Source organism: Onychomys torridus, chromosome 2 (assembly GCF_903995425.1).
Source record: "Onychomys torridus chromosome 2, mOncTor1.1, whole genome shotgun sequence".
NCBI lineage: Eukaryota > Metazoa > Chordata > Mammalia > Rodentia > Cricetidae > Onychomys > Onychomys torridus.
This window is the reverse complement of record NC_050444.1, coordinates 21,276,993-21,293,867: the sequence shown is the minus strand read 5'-3', so window position 1 is coordinate 21,293,867 and position 16,875 is coordinate 21,276,993. Positions and strand designations below refer to the sequence as shown.

At 40.6% G+C, this 16,875-nt stretch overlaps 1 protein-coding gene across 1 annotated transcript in view; it reads left to right on the top strand.

The window, feature by feature from the left end:
* Positions 1 to 16,365, top strand: part of Atp6v0d2 (ATPase H+ transporting V0 subunit d2) — a 40,037-nt gene extending 23,672 nt beyond the window's left edge. The window contains exons 3-8 of the mRNA XM_036179085.1: positions 3,583 to 3,761; positions 5,778 to 5,857; positions 7,369 to 7,446; positions 13,024 to 13,200; positions 14,544 to 14,618; positions 15,851 to 16,365. Of these exons, the coding sequence (XP_036034978.1) occupies positions 3,583 to 3,761; positions 5,778 to 5,857; positions 7,369 to 7,446; positions 13,024 to 13,200; positions 14,544 to 14,618; positions 15,851 to 16,012 (751 nt within the window). The 3' untranslated portion in view covers positions 16,013 to 16,365. The remainder of the gene's footprint in view (positions 1 to 3,582; positions 3,762 to 5,777; positions 5,858 to 7,368; positions 7,447 to 13,023; positions 13,201 to 14,543; positions 14,619 to 15,850) is intronic.
* The last annotated feature ends 510 nt before the right edge of the window (positions 16,366 to 16,875 follow it).

Genomic DNA, 16,875 nt, shown 5'->3' with positions numbered 1-16,875 from the left:
AAAAAAAATACGTTTTAGGTATTCTCAAGATCTTAAACAAGTTAAAGAAAGATCAAGAGCAGAGAACAAATCTAAGACCAAAGGGAAGTGCTGAAAGTATTGTCTGGTTTGAGCAGGTTGTTTTATTTGAACTGGACAAAGGACTTGAAGCTGTGGCTTTGAAAGTGGTTGTTTATTTTCTGCAGTTGGTGCTATGTGGGCATTGTATACAACCTGAGCAAGTGATGTATACTTGGAATGGAAAAGAGGTATCACAGAAAGGCAGGTTAACATGACTGCCAACAGATTCTTGTCAGATTGGAGCAGGGTAATCTGAAGGTACATACTCCCCAGCCCTAGCCTTGTTGCCCAGATCTGTGAAGTCTCAGCAGTAAATTGTCAGGAGGCTTGAATGAGAACATGCAAAATTCTTGCCACATAATACAAACTCTGTAATGACTAATACTTACTTATAATTTTTGAAGTAGAGTCTCACTATATAGCTCAATTTGGCCTCAAACTTGTGGTCCTATGCCTCCATCACCCAAGTATTAACATTACAAGTGTGTTCCACCATGCTCAGCCTAAAAATGTACTTTTAACAACTTCAAGTAGTTTTGAAATTGAATGGCTATACTATTATTTCTCCAGATGCTGATATCAGAGGCATAGAATCAACTATTAGAAAAGGGGCTAAAAACAGGGATGTTGGTATAGACTATAAGTAATAGTAAAAATTACCCTGCCAGAGTAAGTACTAATCTTGGGTCTGTCAACGACCTTATCTAAATTTATCTGTGAACAAAATTGTGTAAAGCCAGAGTTTGAACTAGGTAGATAACCAGGTGACTTGAAGCTAGCCACCATATTCATGGCCATGGAGCTTTAGGGATATTATGGCAGGAGAAAGTTATCTTCTAAGCAATGTCCCACCTCCAACAGCTGGATGGTACTGATGTGTGGTGTGTATATGTGTGATGGAGACAAGGAGGGAAGGCAGGGACAGGAAAGAGATATTCCCTAACCATTCATTTCCTAAACAATGCTATGAGAACTGATGTTATGGTTATTTTAGAAACAAGTACACTCAAAAAATGAGTTGAAATAAAATTCAACCCAATCTGTACTACTCTTGCTTTTTGTGATAAGAAGCCAACTTCTGTATTAGCGAAAACACAAACACATGTAATATACACACATCTGCACCCTCTGCAGGTCATTACATGTAGGCAACTCCTCCTCACAGCATTGACTTAAGCTGCAGAATGTCAAGAGTGCATATGCTGTTACATTACAGAGGTGCTGTGGGGAACAGCAATTGCCTGAAGCTTACCAAGCACTATTAAGTGGTAGCAAATCCTCTGACAGGTAATTGCCATTGAGCCTAAAGGGACAGTTAAAGAAACAATATCATACTAGTATCATTTTCAACAGATAAAGTGGATTCTAAAATTTCATAATGTCTAAATTTGGTGCTGCTGTTTGGGAAGCAAAGAAACTTTATAGTCAAGTGCCTTGTATGAAGGATAATTGCTTCACAAATACTAGTTAGAATTCTCCGTGGGGTAGACTGCAGGTTTTCCACAGCAAGGCATACTTACTTTTCCACCATGAAATGAATTGGTTCTCAGTAAGCCTGTAACCCATGCACCAAACTCCTGCAATAGTATTTCCAATATCCAAGTTCACTGCAATCCACTGCGAAGTATCACTTTCCAAGTCTACATTATGGTGCAGTCTTCCACCATTGTTTAACTAGATGGCCTTTGTTCATTCATGAGTGGACTGTCCCTTCCCTTCTCCAACCTGTCACCTCATTTTTTCCACTGCTTCTCCCCTCTTGTGGTACTACACATTTCCCCTTCTCTCTCGCCTGAAACAAATACCAACTTTCTAAATGAAAGACCACTTTCTCCTTACATTAAGGTCAGATTGTAGGATGAGCTCTCTCTCTCTCTTTATTCTTTCCATTTCCCATTCATTTAAACATACATTGATCAACCCTGCCTTTCTCCCTCCCCCTTTACTCTCCCACAAACATACTCCACTGAGTACTTGTACTGCTTTAGATGGTCTCTTAGTTTGTGTAGTCTATGGATATCTATGTCAGTGTCTACTTTAATGTACCTGTTGTCATTGACACTCTGTAATCTCTCCTTATAGCTTTCCAGAACTTCATTGACACTCTGTAATCTCTCCTTATAGCTTTCTAGAACTTTCTGGAGTTCACTCCCCTTGCTTTCCTCCCATCTGACCATTCTTCTTTATATCCTTTAACCCTTAAATGTCATGGTTCCTCCTGTGGCTGCACAGAATGAACCCTTTGCATACTGTCTTAGTTTGGGTTTCTATTGCTGTGATAGGGTAGGAAAGTGTTTATTGGCTTGCATATCCTGAATCTCTGTCCATGAGGGAAGCCGAGGAAGGAACTCAAACTTAGCAGGAACCTGGAGGCAGGAACTGATGCAGAAGTGCTGCTTACTGGTTTGCTCAGCTTACTTTCTTATGGAACTCAGTAGCACCAGCCCTGCTGTGGTCCTCCTACACCAATAAGTAAGTAACAAAATGTCCTACAGGCTTGCCTACAGCCCAATTTTATGGTTGAATTTCTCAATTGAGGTTCTCTCTCAGATGACTATAGCTTGTGTCAAGTGGACATAAAACTAGCCTGCACACATACTCTCTAGGGAGTGATCTGAATCCTCTCAGGGCTTCTTTTAGCTTTAAATTGCCCTCTCCCTGCCTCTAGCTATCTTTAGATTGCACTTATGAAGTTTTCTAGCTCTTTCTTGGTTATCTCTTGCACACCTTAAACTCATTCTGTCCAGAATATCTACATATACTGAAAATGTCTTCTTCCCTCACTGTCTCTTCTCAACCAAGAACTCCCCAATCTACTCATGGTCCTAAACACTAAAAACAGCATAGCACACGGATTAAAAAATAGTGTCCTTAAAGCAGACTGCCTGGGTTTGCTTCTCAGCTGTCCCATTTGTTAGCTATAGCTGCTATCATGGCTACATTTGCTTCTGTCCGGGCCTCTAGTTCCTCACTTAGAAAATGGAGACAACAATAGTGCCAACATTACAGTGATGCTATGGAGACCGAATAAAATAAATTTTGTAAAGCACCACATTCTATAGGTGTGTATTTACCTCTTCTTCCATTTTAATATTAAATACATAGACCATAACACTCCCTATAGTTGAAAAGCATTCAGCATCCACCACTGTCCTTAATAACCAAGCTCCTCCCTTTATCCATCATGACCTAGCATAGGCAACTTTGGGCCTACCTCAGTGATCCAGACTGTGTGTGTGTGTGTGTGTGTGTGTGTGTGTGTGTGTCTGTGTGTGTGTGTGTGTCTGTGTCTGTGTGTCTGTGTGTCTGTATGTGTGTATTATCTCAAATGTTCTTCCTTCAACCTTGAAAACTCTGTCCTCCAGGTCTCAGCCCTTTACATCAAAAACTCCACTCATTCTTCAAATTTCAGCTTGAATATCATCTCCCAGGGAGACTGACCTGTGGACTTCTTCAGGGCTCAACTACAAATCACCATACCACCCAATTAAATGTTTCTCTAATGCTTGAGTATTATTCCAGATGCAGCTATATGATAGACAATGTAATTTTACTGATGAATGGGGCATTGCAAAAGAAATCTGTGAAAGAAGTTCTAGCCAAGTGTCACCCATTGGGCCGTTTCACAGAGATGGAAGCAGTCAACATTGCAGAGACCACCTCAGATCTCTTCAAGGCTGTGCTGGTTGAAACACCATTAGGTATGAATACTTATGTGTAAAATAGCCTGTGCATGTTAGCACAGTCATTACTAAACATACCTTCAATATGAACCATTTTTATGAATTTTTATATTATACAGATTCATTGTTTTGTACAGGAAATCTAAGCTGGGCATGATGGCACATATATATATATATATATATATATATGTATGTATGTGGAAGGCTAAGGCAGGGTGTTGGCAAGCCTGAGGTTGGTTTGTTTACACAGAGAGACCCTGCTTCATAAAAACAGACAATACCTAACGAATCATCTAGGCCTGGGGAGATGATTCAGTCGGTGAAGCACTTGTCTTACAAACATAAGAACTTGAGCTTGAGCCACAACTTTTGAAAAAAAAAGGAGAAGAAGGAGGAGGAGGAGGAGTTGGGGGCAAGTGTTGTGGCACATTCTTCTAATGCCAGCACTGGATAGGACTTGCTGGACCACTAACCTAGCCTACTTGGCAAGCTGCAGCCTGGTGAGAGAGACCCTATCTTAAAACACAAGGATGGCTCTTAAGGAATGGTACCTAAACTGTCCTCTGACTTATACTTGTGTGCACACACATGTGTATGGGCATCTATGTAAATAAGAGTATGTACACAAATACAACATACACACGTACATAAAAAATTGGTCTAATTTTGCTTTCTCATTTCTCAGATGAAGACAAGTGAGGCAATCTGGTCTCAGTCATTTATAAGGCATTCAAGTTAGGGAAGGAGCTGTGGCTAATATCCCAGCCACCAAATCTTCCTGCTTTCTACCAGGTTACAGCAATGAAATGATGAACTTGTACACTCTCAAACTCTGGGTTTCCTTTCTGTGATCCTTAGTCTTTCATATTAAACTCCTATCTAATTCAGGTCATACTGAGGGAGCATTTTGTTTTAAGAAGTTTAGAAATGGCACTGCTATGTGCTACTTGGGAGCCTCTATCAAATGATCTAGATCAATTATGAAGTGACTTAAATTTCACTATAACTTAGCACTGATAACAATGCCATTGTTCAAAAAGTTAATGAGAAAAATTTTAAGCATTATCACTTTCAGAAAGTCTAGAGGTAGCAATTCATGGTTGGTCGTGGGCAGAATAGCTTTCATTTCAAATTGGGGACTAAAGGCTGAAGAGATGTTTCCATGGTTAAAAGCACTGGCAGCTATTCTGGAGGACCTCGGTTCAATTCCTAGAACCCATGTGGTGGTTCATACTATCTATAACTCCAGTCCTAGGGGGTACAACAGCCTCTTCTGGTCTCTGCAGGCACTGGACATACTCATGGTGCAGATATACATCAGGCAAAATACTCAAACATATAAAAAATATAAAAAACAAAATAATTTGGGGAGCAGGGTTAAACATAGGGTATTTTGCATGCTAAGAACACATTCTACTCATGAGCCCACACTTAGAGCCAAAATAGTTGCCCTTCAAACAGGTATTTTATAAAGGTAAAGGAATGCTGGGTCACTTTTAAATATCTGTGGCTTGGATATTGCAGCCTGGTGGAAACAAGGTAAATCTGGAATGAGTGAGCTGTGAATCTGAAGTCAAGCTTTACAAGGTCCCAGTACAACGACACTTTAGTTTACCCCCACTTTCCTCACTTCATATCACCACAGCTTTGAAAATGAATTTAAACATAATTTTAGTAAAATAATGTGCCAGGTATAAATTGGGTTGCAGGTGGTAAATATTTCTACAAGGTTGTGAAAGAGTATAAGGAAAGAATTGCAAAAAGTAAGCAAGCCTTAAGTGACTGTTTCCAAGGTTGTGAAAATTAAATAAGCTCATATGTATCCAGTCTTTGGTACAACAAGCAGTGTCTAGGGTTCACACACAGTAAATGCTTAATGAATAACAAGTTCTACCACCCCAATCAATGTTTGTCTTACCCAGTGTGGATTGCTACTGCACGGAGTTCTCATTTGCAGTGAGCACAGGATGGTAGGGCTATGCTATTTCCTCTAGTTTGTAGTCTCACTTGTGATTCATATACCTTTGCTTTCAGCTCCATTCTTCCAAGACTGTATGTCTGAAAATACTCTTGATGAACTGAATATTGAATTACTGCGCAATAAACTATACAAGGTAAATTCTTTTCCCAGATGTATTTTTCTTGATTGCACAATATAACATAATGGAGTTCTTTATTAACAAAATTACTTTGCTCATTGGCCAGCTTCTGCAATTATTAAATGATGCATATTTGGAATATAGTTTTTATTTGGGGGGCTCATTTATAATTATATGCATACATGTCAGTTTCTCCTATCCTTTGCTTTATGTACAATGCCTTAAATGCAACAAGTGATGTTTAGATGGGCAGATAAATGTGTAGAAAAAAATCATATTATAGGCAAACAGTATAGATACTAGGCATTTTGTTTTATATCAACCATCTCTCCTGTAGATCTGTGTGGCAGTCCACAAAGGTTTCCTAGTGAGAGCTGAGCTTGCTTTATACAGCAGAGCTGCCTAAGGGGATGGGTTGACCACGTGCATGATTACCAGGTGCTTGAAAGGGTCTGCACTTGGCTGTGCTAGGGAGAAGTCTTTTGCTCCACCCCTTGACATTTCTATAAATAGCCCTTTAGAAGAGACAGAAGGGACTGGTGAGTTTTGATCCAGGCCCTTCCAAGGCTATCCTGTGTTTCTATCTGTCTCTCTTCCCTCTATATTTCTATCTAAATATTCCTCACTTCCCTCTACTTTACCTAAGGTAAAATGGGGGTGGGCCCCTGACAGATCTGATTCTAAAACTTTGAATCTAAGCCTGTGAAAGCATTAACAACTGGTAAACGCTATGTCATATGTGCTGCTGCACATCAGATTGTCTGGATTGTGTTGCCACCATTACAGTTAGGCTATGTACTATAAGACAAGAAAATTTGCTAGTGGACACTCTCATACAGTAAATTAATATATACCACTGTGGTATGTAAATAGTATATTAAGTTCAAATACATAGTCCCCTCAAAAGTATTTCATTTATAGGCATTTTTTATTTTATAAAGAGACACTTGTAAGGAGGCAATCCTGGGATATAACAGAACATAGTGTTCTAAGCAGTTCATGGGCCTTAACTCAATCTAATAGCAAAGCTGTGATTTGTATAATTCTTGTTCCTCATATAAACCTGAAAGATGCAGAGACATGAGGCTTCCTTGATGGAAATAACTTAATATTGAGTTAGTTAAATATTAGAGCTGGAATACAAACCCAGGAAATCTAACCTTACAACACAGGTTCTGCTTTTCCAATATATTCACATAGTCAAAGACAATGTGTCTGACGAGATTTCATATTAGAGTTACTAAATCATTTGCAGAGCTCAGCAAATGACTTGGCACTCTTGTAAGAATAGCTAGAATTAACTACATAAATGCTTGTTAAGTAAGGCACTGTGATAAGTGCAATTTTGTTCTTTTATGGAGTTCTGTCTGGGCCACAGGTATATTAAATCTCTATTAAATTTACTATGGAATATCCTTCTATGAGAGAAACAATTCCATTTCCATTACAGCTATGAAAAGATGACCTAGAAATTTCTAGAAGTAAAATTACTTATTTCATTGTTTATAATCTCCCTTCTTTCTAAGTCTTACCTTGAGGCATTCTACAAATTCTGCAAGGATCACGGTGATGTCACAGCAGAAATTATGTGCCCCATTCTTGAGGTAAGAAGGACTCTTTGGCTCTGTCTTTGCCAAATGAGTTTACATACTTGTCCTTGCTTTGACCATGTTGTATTTCTTTATCTCAGAAGTTATCTGAAAATTCAATAAGCAATGTCATTTGATGTCTTAAGAGTAGTGTTTCCTTGGAAGCTAGTGTTGTAGCTCAGTAGTTGAACACTTACCTTACCTAACACATGGTGCCTTGGATTCCATTGCTGGCCATGCAAAAATTAACCAGACGAAATAACTATAAATGTGTGGTTATGATTCATGTTGATGGGTATGTAGAAAATAGGTTATAATTCACTGAATATTTCGTATACTACTAGCAACTGGTAGGTTATAAATATTCTCATAATATCCACTCAATTTTCCTCCAAAGAAGGAACGTTGAACAGCAGGAATCCCCTGTGGATTGCCACTACCGTCCATTATAGCTCTATTCACAGTGACATCATCCTTATAAAAACCTTATAGTGATATTTTATTTGTATTGAAATGTGATTTTATTTGTATGTTAATAAAGTTGCCTTGAGGTAAAAAAAAAATTTTCCCCTGTTTTTGTCTAAAATTTAAAAAAAGGTTATAACTAATACAAGAAAAACTATCCAATAAGTATATACAATATATACAGCCAAGAATTACATTAACAATGTCTAGTCCATTAACATTTAACAAATTCAGATAAAAACTCCATTATGTATATTAACAATGTCCAGTCCAGTAACAAAACCTAAAACAAAGGCTACCTAAGCCATCCTCCACCATTCCAGCTTCCAGCAAAAAGAATATAGTTCAAAACATACAATGAGCAGGAATTTGATTATGTGTGGGACACCATGTCAGTGTCTTCTCTGGAGTTGATGTTAACACCCTTTTAAATTTTGTCTTTATCACCTCAGATCCCACCCATGCTCAGAGGTCCTCTTGACAGAAGATTGACCCACAGAAGCATGGGAGATTGGGGTGGGCATCAAGTGGGGCTAGGGTTCATCCCAGGGCACAGATTGTACTTAGTGTTTAATATGTATCTCTCAGTGGCTTTCTAAGACGCTTGAAAAATTAAAGGAATGCTGTGTCAGACTTGCTTAAAGGTGATCAAAGAACAATATATTTAAACATTTTAAATTAGAGTGATGTTCACTGTGAGGCTACACATCATACCAAGAGCCTTCAGACAAAAGGAATAAAGAACATTAAAGTATAAAAAGAATTCACATCCAAGTAGGCTGGAAATAGAAGCACACGTTATGATAAAGACAGCTTTCAATGAGAACACTCCTTCCCACTCAGTGCAAGAAGTGTTTCAGCATGCAGAGGTATGGAATGGAGCGCATGCTTACAAGCTAAGGAATAAACGATAAGGAGTAAACGTTGTTATTACAAAGGCAAGGAATAAGAAATAAAGGGATTATTTTGATAATCCATTATAGTCAGTCAGATACATCTCTTCTTAACCTGGCATGTGAAGTGTTCCTGGTTTCTCCCCATCTACCTGTCTATCCAATTTTCCAGTGGCTTCCTTAGGTGTGTAAGTTGTAACTATCCTCCAAACGGCATGTGATCCCTCCTGCAGCGACCTCCTCTGGCATGGTCTCTGCTGATTGGATATCTGCAATGCTGTCTACCCTGTCATACTTCTCCCCTTAAAATTCTAACATCTTACAACTAGAAAGAATACCAAAGCACATCAGGGACAACGACCTGCATGTTGCTCATCCCACTCTAACTTCTCTAACTTTCATTTCAAGGATTCTAATGCCATGAAAAAATCCCATTTGCAGTTCTTCTCTTTTCCCTGGAAGTTCTAAAATGATTTACTGGACTGATTATATGCAGGAGCCAGAATGTAACTGCCTTTGCTTCCAAATAAGGCTACTCCGCTTCTGACCCACCCATCATTTCCGTGAGAGCGATCAAAAGGACCAGTGGGAATGCTCACACTCCTGATAAGAAACACCTGTTCTAACACAAGCCTTCCAGGAGCGCTGGTGCAAGCCTGGCCTTGTTATTAGCTAGTAAGTGTGGGAAGTGATGAAGGACAGCTCAGGGCCATTCTTGGCAGCTGTCCTTTGCTGGTCAACAGCTGAGGAGTCTTCTCAAAAGGCACAGTGTGGTTCAGTAGGTTTAACTTTCGACTGTGCCTTGAGAGTCTGTATTTTTAGTAAACTTTCACTGATTTCAAAGCTATTGAGCCACGTCGTCAAGTAGCATCACTATAGAAAATATTGTAGAGAATTCAAAGGTGATGAAATCATACAGGTTGTTCTGTTAGAGTCAGTAGACAGCATGCTACTATGTGATAGGCATTGACTCCAAAAATGAACAAAAAAATTAAAAAAAAAAAAAACCAGGACTCTTCTAATAGTTAAGAGTAGGGAATGGGAAAGTACAAGGACAGATTTAAGAATGACATAGTAAGTATGAAGGATTTCAAGGACCTGAGCATGCAGATGTATGGAGTGGAACATGTGCTTACAAGCTAAGAAATAAACTATAAGAAACAAACTTTGTTATTACAAAGGCAAGGGATAGGAAATGAAGAGATTTGAATAATACATACAGTCAGAGCCATCTCTTCTTTTTTAATTTTAATTTTAATTTTATAATTAATTTAATTTTACATATCAGCCATGGATTCCCCTGTCCTCCCTCCTCCCACCCACCCCCAGCCCTCCCTGCAATCCACCCCCCATTCCCACCTCCTCCAAGGCAAGGTCTCCCCTGGGGATTCAGCTCAGCCTAGTAGATTCAGTTGAGGCAGGTCCAGTCCCCTCCTCCCTACACCAAGGCTGAGCAAAATGTCTCAGCATAGGCCCTAGGTTCCAAAAAGCCAGCTCATGCACCAAGGACAGGTCCCAGTCCCATTGCCTGAGGTCCTCCTAAATAGTTCAAGCTAATCGACTGTCTCACTTATCCAGAGGGCCTGATCCAGTTCCATGGGGGCTCCTCAGCTATTGGTTCACAGTTCATGTGTTTCCACTAGTTTGGCTATTTGTCCCTGTGCTTTTTCTAATCATGGTCTCAATATCTCTTGCTCATATAGTCTCTCCTCTCTCTCGCCGATTGGACTCCTGGAGTGTAGCGACGCCCACCCTTTCACCATGTCTGAGGAGGGGCTGAGGATTAAAAAGAGAGACAAGGCAGGCAGCAGGTCATTCATCTCAGTAGAATGCCCTTGAAGGAGGGAGGAGGCCTTAAATACAGGCTTACAGCACAGTGAAGAACCTGGGAGGGCAGATGTTCGCTACAGATGTTTTACATTCTAGCATTACACCAATATGCAGGATACGAAAACAAGGAACTTTCGGTTAGCTGTTTAGGAGGAATGAAACCAGCAGGGAATTAGCATAGGGAGGACATCTGATCAAGGTCAGCAAGCAAGGCAACAGCTCCCCAAGAACGGGGGCTAGGGCCCAACACTGGAGCTCCACCTGGGTGGCTTAGCCATGGATCTCTGCATCTGCTTCCATCAGTCACTGGATGAGAGTTCTATTATGACAGTTAAGGTGTTCGGCCATTCGATCACCAAAGTAGGTCAGCTCGGGCTTTCTCTCGACCACTGTCAGTAGTCTATTGTGGAGGTATCTTTGTGGATTTCTGGGGACCTCTCTAGCACTCTGTTTCTTCCTATTCCCATGATGTCTTCATTTATCATGGTATCTCTTTCCTTGTTCTCCCACTCTGTTCCTGATCCAGCTGTGACCTCCCGCTCCCCTAAGCTCTCTTCCCCCCCCAACCTTTCCCTCTATTACCCACCCCCCCACGTCCAGTTTGCTCATGTAGATATCATCCATTTTTCACCTGGCATGTGAAGTGCTTTCTGGTTCTCCCCATCTACCTACCTGTCTATCCAATTTTCCAGTGGCTTCCAGTGTTTAAATTGTAACCATCCTCCAAATGGCATGTGATCCTCCTGCAGCAACCTCCTTTTGCATGGCCCACCAATATCCTTGGGGGAGTGGAAAGGGGCCTAGGAGGAAAGATTTTAAGAACCAGTAGATAGGGAAGTGTGCAGTAAAATGCTTTCCTCTGAACATGACAGTTGTTACACACATGAACTCACTGCAGCTGTGGTTACCTACACAAGACCTGCATGAGATTATCTCAATTTAAAATCTCAGGGTGGAGTAGAGAAGAGTACCTGAGGCCCAACCCCTTGCTGAGAGGCTATTGGTGGTTGATGTAGCTGCTGGAGAAGAGAATTACTTTTCTATAGGAGTGTGGCATTGCCACTGGTAGGTGCCCCAATGCCCTGGTGGATGACCCCACATCCATTCATATATGAAAAGCATGAATTGGACTCAGCAGGTTGAAAGGTAAATGTGTGTGTGTGTGTGTGTGTGTGTGTGTGTGTGTGTGTGTGTGTGTGTGTGCGCGTGTGTACAGATATATATTTCAGGATAAAAAGAATAGAGGAAGATGGAAGAGTTAATGTGGATATAAGAAAAACTGAGAGACAGCAGAAACATGGAGAACAAAGGAGTAGGAAAGAAATCTCAAGAAAGCATGATTACAGGAAACAGGACTGATGGAACAGGAGTTTAGCAGCCTATAGTATTCAACATAGGTCATCAGTACACACTGACCTACTTAAGGATCATAAAGAATCAGGCCTTACAAAGAAGATAAATCATCCCACGCCATATGTTTCTTAGCTACAGAATCAGAGATGGTGGGTCATTAAAAAAATTCCAAACCATGAAAATAAAGATGGTCTATAGTATAAAGTTTAATTCTATAAAATGAATAGGACTAGGGATGTGGCTCAATGGTAGAGCTAGTATGACATGCATGAGGGATGGGGTGGATGAAGGGATAAATCGCTGTGAAGTGGGTACCATCAATGGGCCCTGCCAAGGTATGCCACTAAGATAACATACCACATGCAGCAGAGTTAGTGCAAGATGTTTATTGGGAGAGGGGGATGAGGATAGTGAAAGAGAAAAAGGCTGTCTCAGATTGGGGACACGAGATAGACAGGCAAGCAGACAGACAGACAGAACAAGCAAGAGGGCAAAAATAAAGAACTGTGACTGACTGACTGACACTTTTAAGGGGTGTGCAGATTGTATCACTGAGCCAGCTTGGCAGGAACTAACATTGGCATCGTCATCATCACAAACAGTAACAATAACACCAACATAGTGACGAGAACAATTAGAAGGGGTTAGTAATATGTAGTGATGCACATTTTTGTTGTTCAAACACCCTGGCAGACATTTTCACTTGCATTGCCTTATCCCTTCCATTACTGAACTTGAGTGGCATTATTACCACTTTTATGGAAGACACATTTATTACTCTTGTGACCTACATGAGAGCAACATGTAACTCATTGCAGGGAGCCTGGGAAATAAAGCTTGTTAGGGTTTCAAGAGTCATAGGCCATCACAGGGCTGTGCAGTTTTCCCCAGCAAACAAATGACTCTCTTTCAAGACTACAGGGACATTAGTAACACATGCCTACATTGTAATTATACGTGGGAAGTAGATCACTTCAGAGACACAATTCTGCATGTAGCATGTCGTGTAAAAGATTATTAGATTTGCTGCTCTCATGTCTTTCCCTTTCAGTTTGAGGCCGACAGACGGGCTTTAATCATCACTCTGAACTCATTTGGCACTGAACTGAGCAAAGAAGACAGAGAGACCCTCTTCCCCACCTGTGGCAAGCTCTATCCTGAGGGGCTGCGTTTGTTAGCTCAAGCTGAAGACTTTGAGCAGATGAAGAGAGTAGCAGATAATTATGGAGTAAGTGATTTCACCAGCACCCCGAGTGCCTTGCATTTCTTCAGCACAGGCCCTTTAGAAGCTCACACATCCATTTAGACACCTCATCCGAAGTGATATCCAGATGGCAGCGAGCAGTGCCTCTTGCTGTAATTATGCCTCCCAGAGAAACACTTCAAGTTTCCAGTCCAAGCTGGTGCCTTTTAAGAGTCCTGCCAAGAAAGCCCTTGTATAAGTCTCCCAGGAGTGGTTATCTGAGCATGTCTTGAAGCACCTTATAAAGCAACTTCCCCAAGAGACTGCAGCAATTTCCTGGAAGTGAGAGTTCATGTCAAAGTTACATAAAACAGCCTGACCTCAATGCTCCTTTCAAGTACCCACTGGGGAAACAGAGTCAGGACAGAACACAAGACGACACAAACAGGGACTGTATGAGTATATGGAATATGTGTGGGTTTTCGCAACCGCTTTGCTGAGTGGCAGAAACTGGGAGAGGAAGAGAGCCGCTCCCTGGCTTCTCCTCCTCCTGCTCTCCTCAGCACTCGAAGACCGGCTGGAGTTCCTCACACATGCTTATTCCTCTCACCCAGACCCACTTCCTCAGCTTTGCGGGCAGTCACATGTGTACCTGCAGTTCACTTCCTCAGTTTAAGAATGACCCTGGGGGTTGGGGATTTAGCTCAGTGGTAGAGCGCTTGCCTAGCAAGCACAAGGCCCTGGGTTCCTTCCTCAGCTCTGGGGGGGGGGGGGGGGGGGGGGGAATGACCCTGGTGTTTCCTTGTGGGTTTCTGAATCCTTCCAGTAAAAAAGTCAGCAAACAGTATACATAAACCTTCTTAGTATTTCATCTATAATTGTGGGCAACTCTTGAGTATAGTGTTAAAATTTGAGCTTCTCCCCAGTTTCCACTCTTTCTGCACTTGAAATTCCATAACATGTATCAATTGTCATTTCAAGGAACTCACAAACCTATACTGGTCAAACTGTAAGAGTTCACTAAGTTCCATGTTTTTATGTGTGAAAATGACAATGTACATTGAGAAAAAGATAGCTTTTTCCCAGTGCTTGTAGCCCATTCAGCCCAAAAGTGACAATGTGAGAATTTCATTCACCTCTTTGGTTGTTTGGATTTGAGAGAGAAGAGGGGGTGTCAGGAAGTGAAAGCCTTGACCAAAAGCATTCAGGCCTTCTATACAAATTTTCTTTAAGGTACACACACACACACACACACACACACACACACACACACACACACAAACACACAAACACACTACCAATAGCTATATTGCCAAGAAAATGTATTTCTATGCATTTGTAAGAAATGAAATATTCTTTACATTTAAACCCCTGTCTTTCTTTTTCAGATTTATAAGCCTTTGTTTGAGGCTGTAGGTGGCAGTGGGGGAAAGACATTGGAAGATGTGTTCTATGAGCGAGAGGTATGGCAGAAGTGGAAATGTTTAGATGATTTTGTTGCTGTTGTTGTTGTCATGGGTTTTAAATGTTTTCTCGCTTGGAGTTTCTTTTTATATTTCATCAGGACAAATGATGCTTTTCAGTTAACATTGTGCATTATCACATAGGGTCAGAGCCTTGCAGCTCATACATAGTTTCCCATAAATTGTCCCGTACAAGATGTATGTTTAGTGGAAGCTTTAGAAGTGATTTTTCCATAGTTAGTAACTACAAAGGGAAAGCAAGAATGTCCTCACAGATACTAACTCCTCTTAGTATGGTTCCTCTCATGCCCTGATCCATGTAACCTGTAGGAAGCGTTTCTACATAGTTAAAATGCAAGCACAACTATACCTACTTGGGAATTAGTCATATGGAAACCCAGAGCCTAGATTATTCATTTCCTAAAAAAGACAGATTACTTAATCACTTGTAGTCAAGTCCTTAGCTACTGCACTACTTAATAAAGAAAAATTTATTTTTTCCCAATCAAGTTGGTTTCCACAAATCTAGAGAATTTTTCTAGTATATTTACTTGATGGCCCATCCATGGCTACCTGATTGATACTAATAAAGGACCAGACTTCAGAGTTGGGATGTCACTGTATGCATCTTGGGAACTTGTCTGTACCTAGACATTGGGCATTTTCCAACAGATTGCTTTCATAGAAAGAAATGGAAACAAGGCATATAATCCAACATTTTAGAGATCTTTAAAAACTACACAGTCTGTACCAGCACCATAAAGGAGCCATCATGGAAGCTGCTCTTTTCAGGAAAAATTAGTGTCTGTTGTACGGAACAGGGGTGCCCTCCACTTCTCACTGTGTCACTTAGAGTTTGCAGAGCAGCAGGATGGATGGACCATCTACCTCTTCTGTTTTCTTTCCATCCCATAAACTGAAAGCCAGATATATAATACTGCAAAGTTAACATACATTCCCCAAACATATCTTTCTTGCTTACAGTGTTAGCAAGCAAAGCTTATCTTGTTAGTCCATACATTTACTTTCTAAGTTGATACCTTCTACATTAGTCCATGTGACACTTCCTTAAGATGTGTTAAGTTACCTCTGCTCCCACTATTGGTCTAACTTATACTTAAGAACAAATGAGCACCATAGAAACAGAAAACATTTCTAGCTTGTGTATTACTTCATAAATGCAGTATGCTGTAGACAAGCTGATGATCCATGTCACCTTTTTCCTTTCTTAGGTGCAAATGAATGTGCTGGCATTCAACAGGCAATTCCACTATGGTGTGTTTTATGCATATGTAAAGTTGAAGGAGCAAGAGATGAGAAATATCGTCTGGATAGCAGAATGCATCTCACAGAGACATCGAACTAAAATCAACAGTTACATTCCGATTTTATAAGCCAGTGATGAGGCCTCAGATGTAGAAACTTATGCCTGCTGAAAGGAAGTTATTGAGGGAAGAAAAGAGATTGTTTCTTACATTATCTAGATTATACAACAGTAAGTCTTACCTGTCTCCTCTCCATGAATTGCATGTCCCCTGGAAGTCTAGTAAACTGAACTTGAAACAGTATTCTCTTTATATTTTCAGCAAACCTTAATCGTTTTTTTCACATTTATGTCTCACTGCTCACTGACCTTACAAGTCATTTTAATTGACTCCGTAGTATTTTTACTGCTCTCATTTAGTTATGTTAAAATTCACTCTTCCTGTTTGATTCTTCTCCCCAAACTCAAACACTGAGTGCCTGATCTACATTTTTTTGTTTTGTTTTGTTTTGTTTTGTTTTGTTTTTTCGAGACATGGGTTTCTCTGTGTAGCTTTGTGCCTTTCCTGGAACTCACTTGGTATCCCAGGCTGGCCTTGAACTCACAGAGATCCACCTGGCTCTGCCTCCCAAGTGCTGGGATTAAAGGTGTGCGCCACCACCGCCCGGCGCCTGATCTACTTTTTAACTGAAGGTTCCTTCCTTGTAGTCACAAAACTGCAAAACTGTGTATAGCGAACACATACCACATTTGGTGAAATAATACTATCTTCTCCCCCCCCCCCCCCGCCCCAAGACACTTGGATTGGTAAGCCTGAGAAAGACAGAGTCCCAAGATTTTAGAGTTGCTAAATTTGTTAATAAATTAGTTTCTAACAAATATATATGTATATGTATGTATGTATGTATGTGTATATATATATATATAGAGAGAGAGAGAGAGAGAGAGAGAGACAGACAGACAGACAGACAGAGACAGAGAAACAGAGAGACA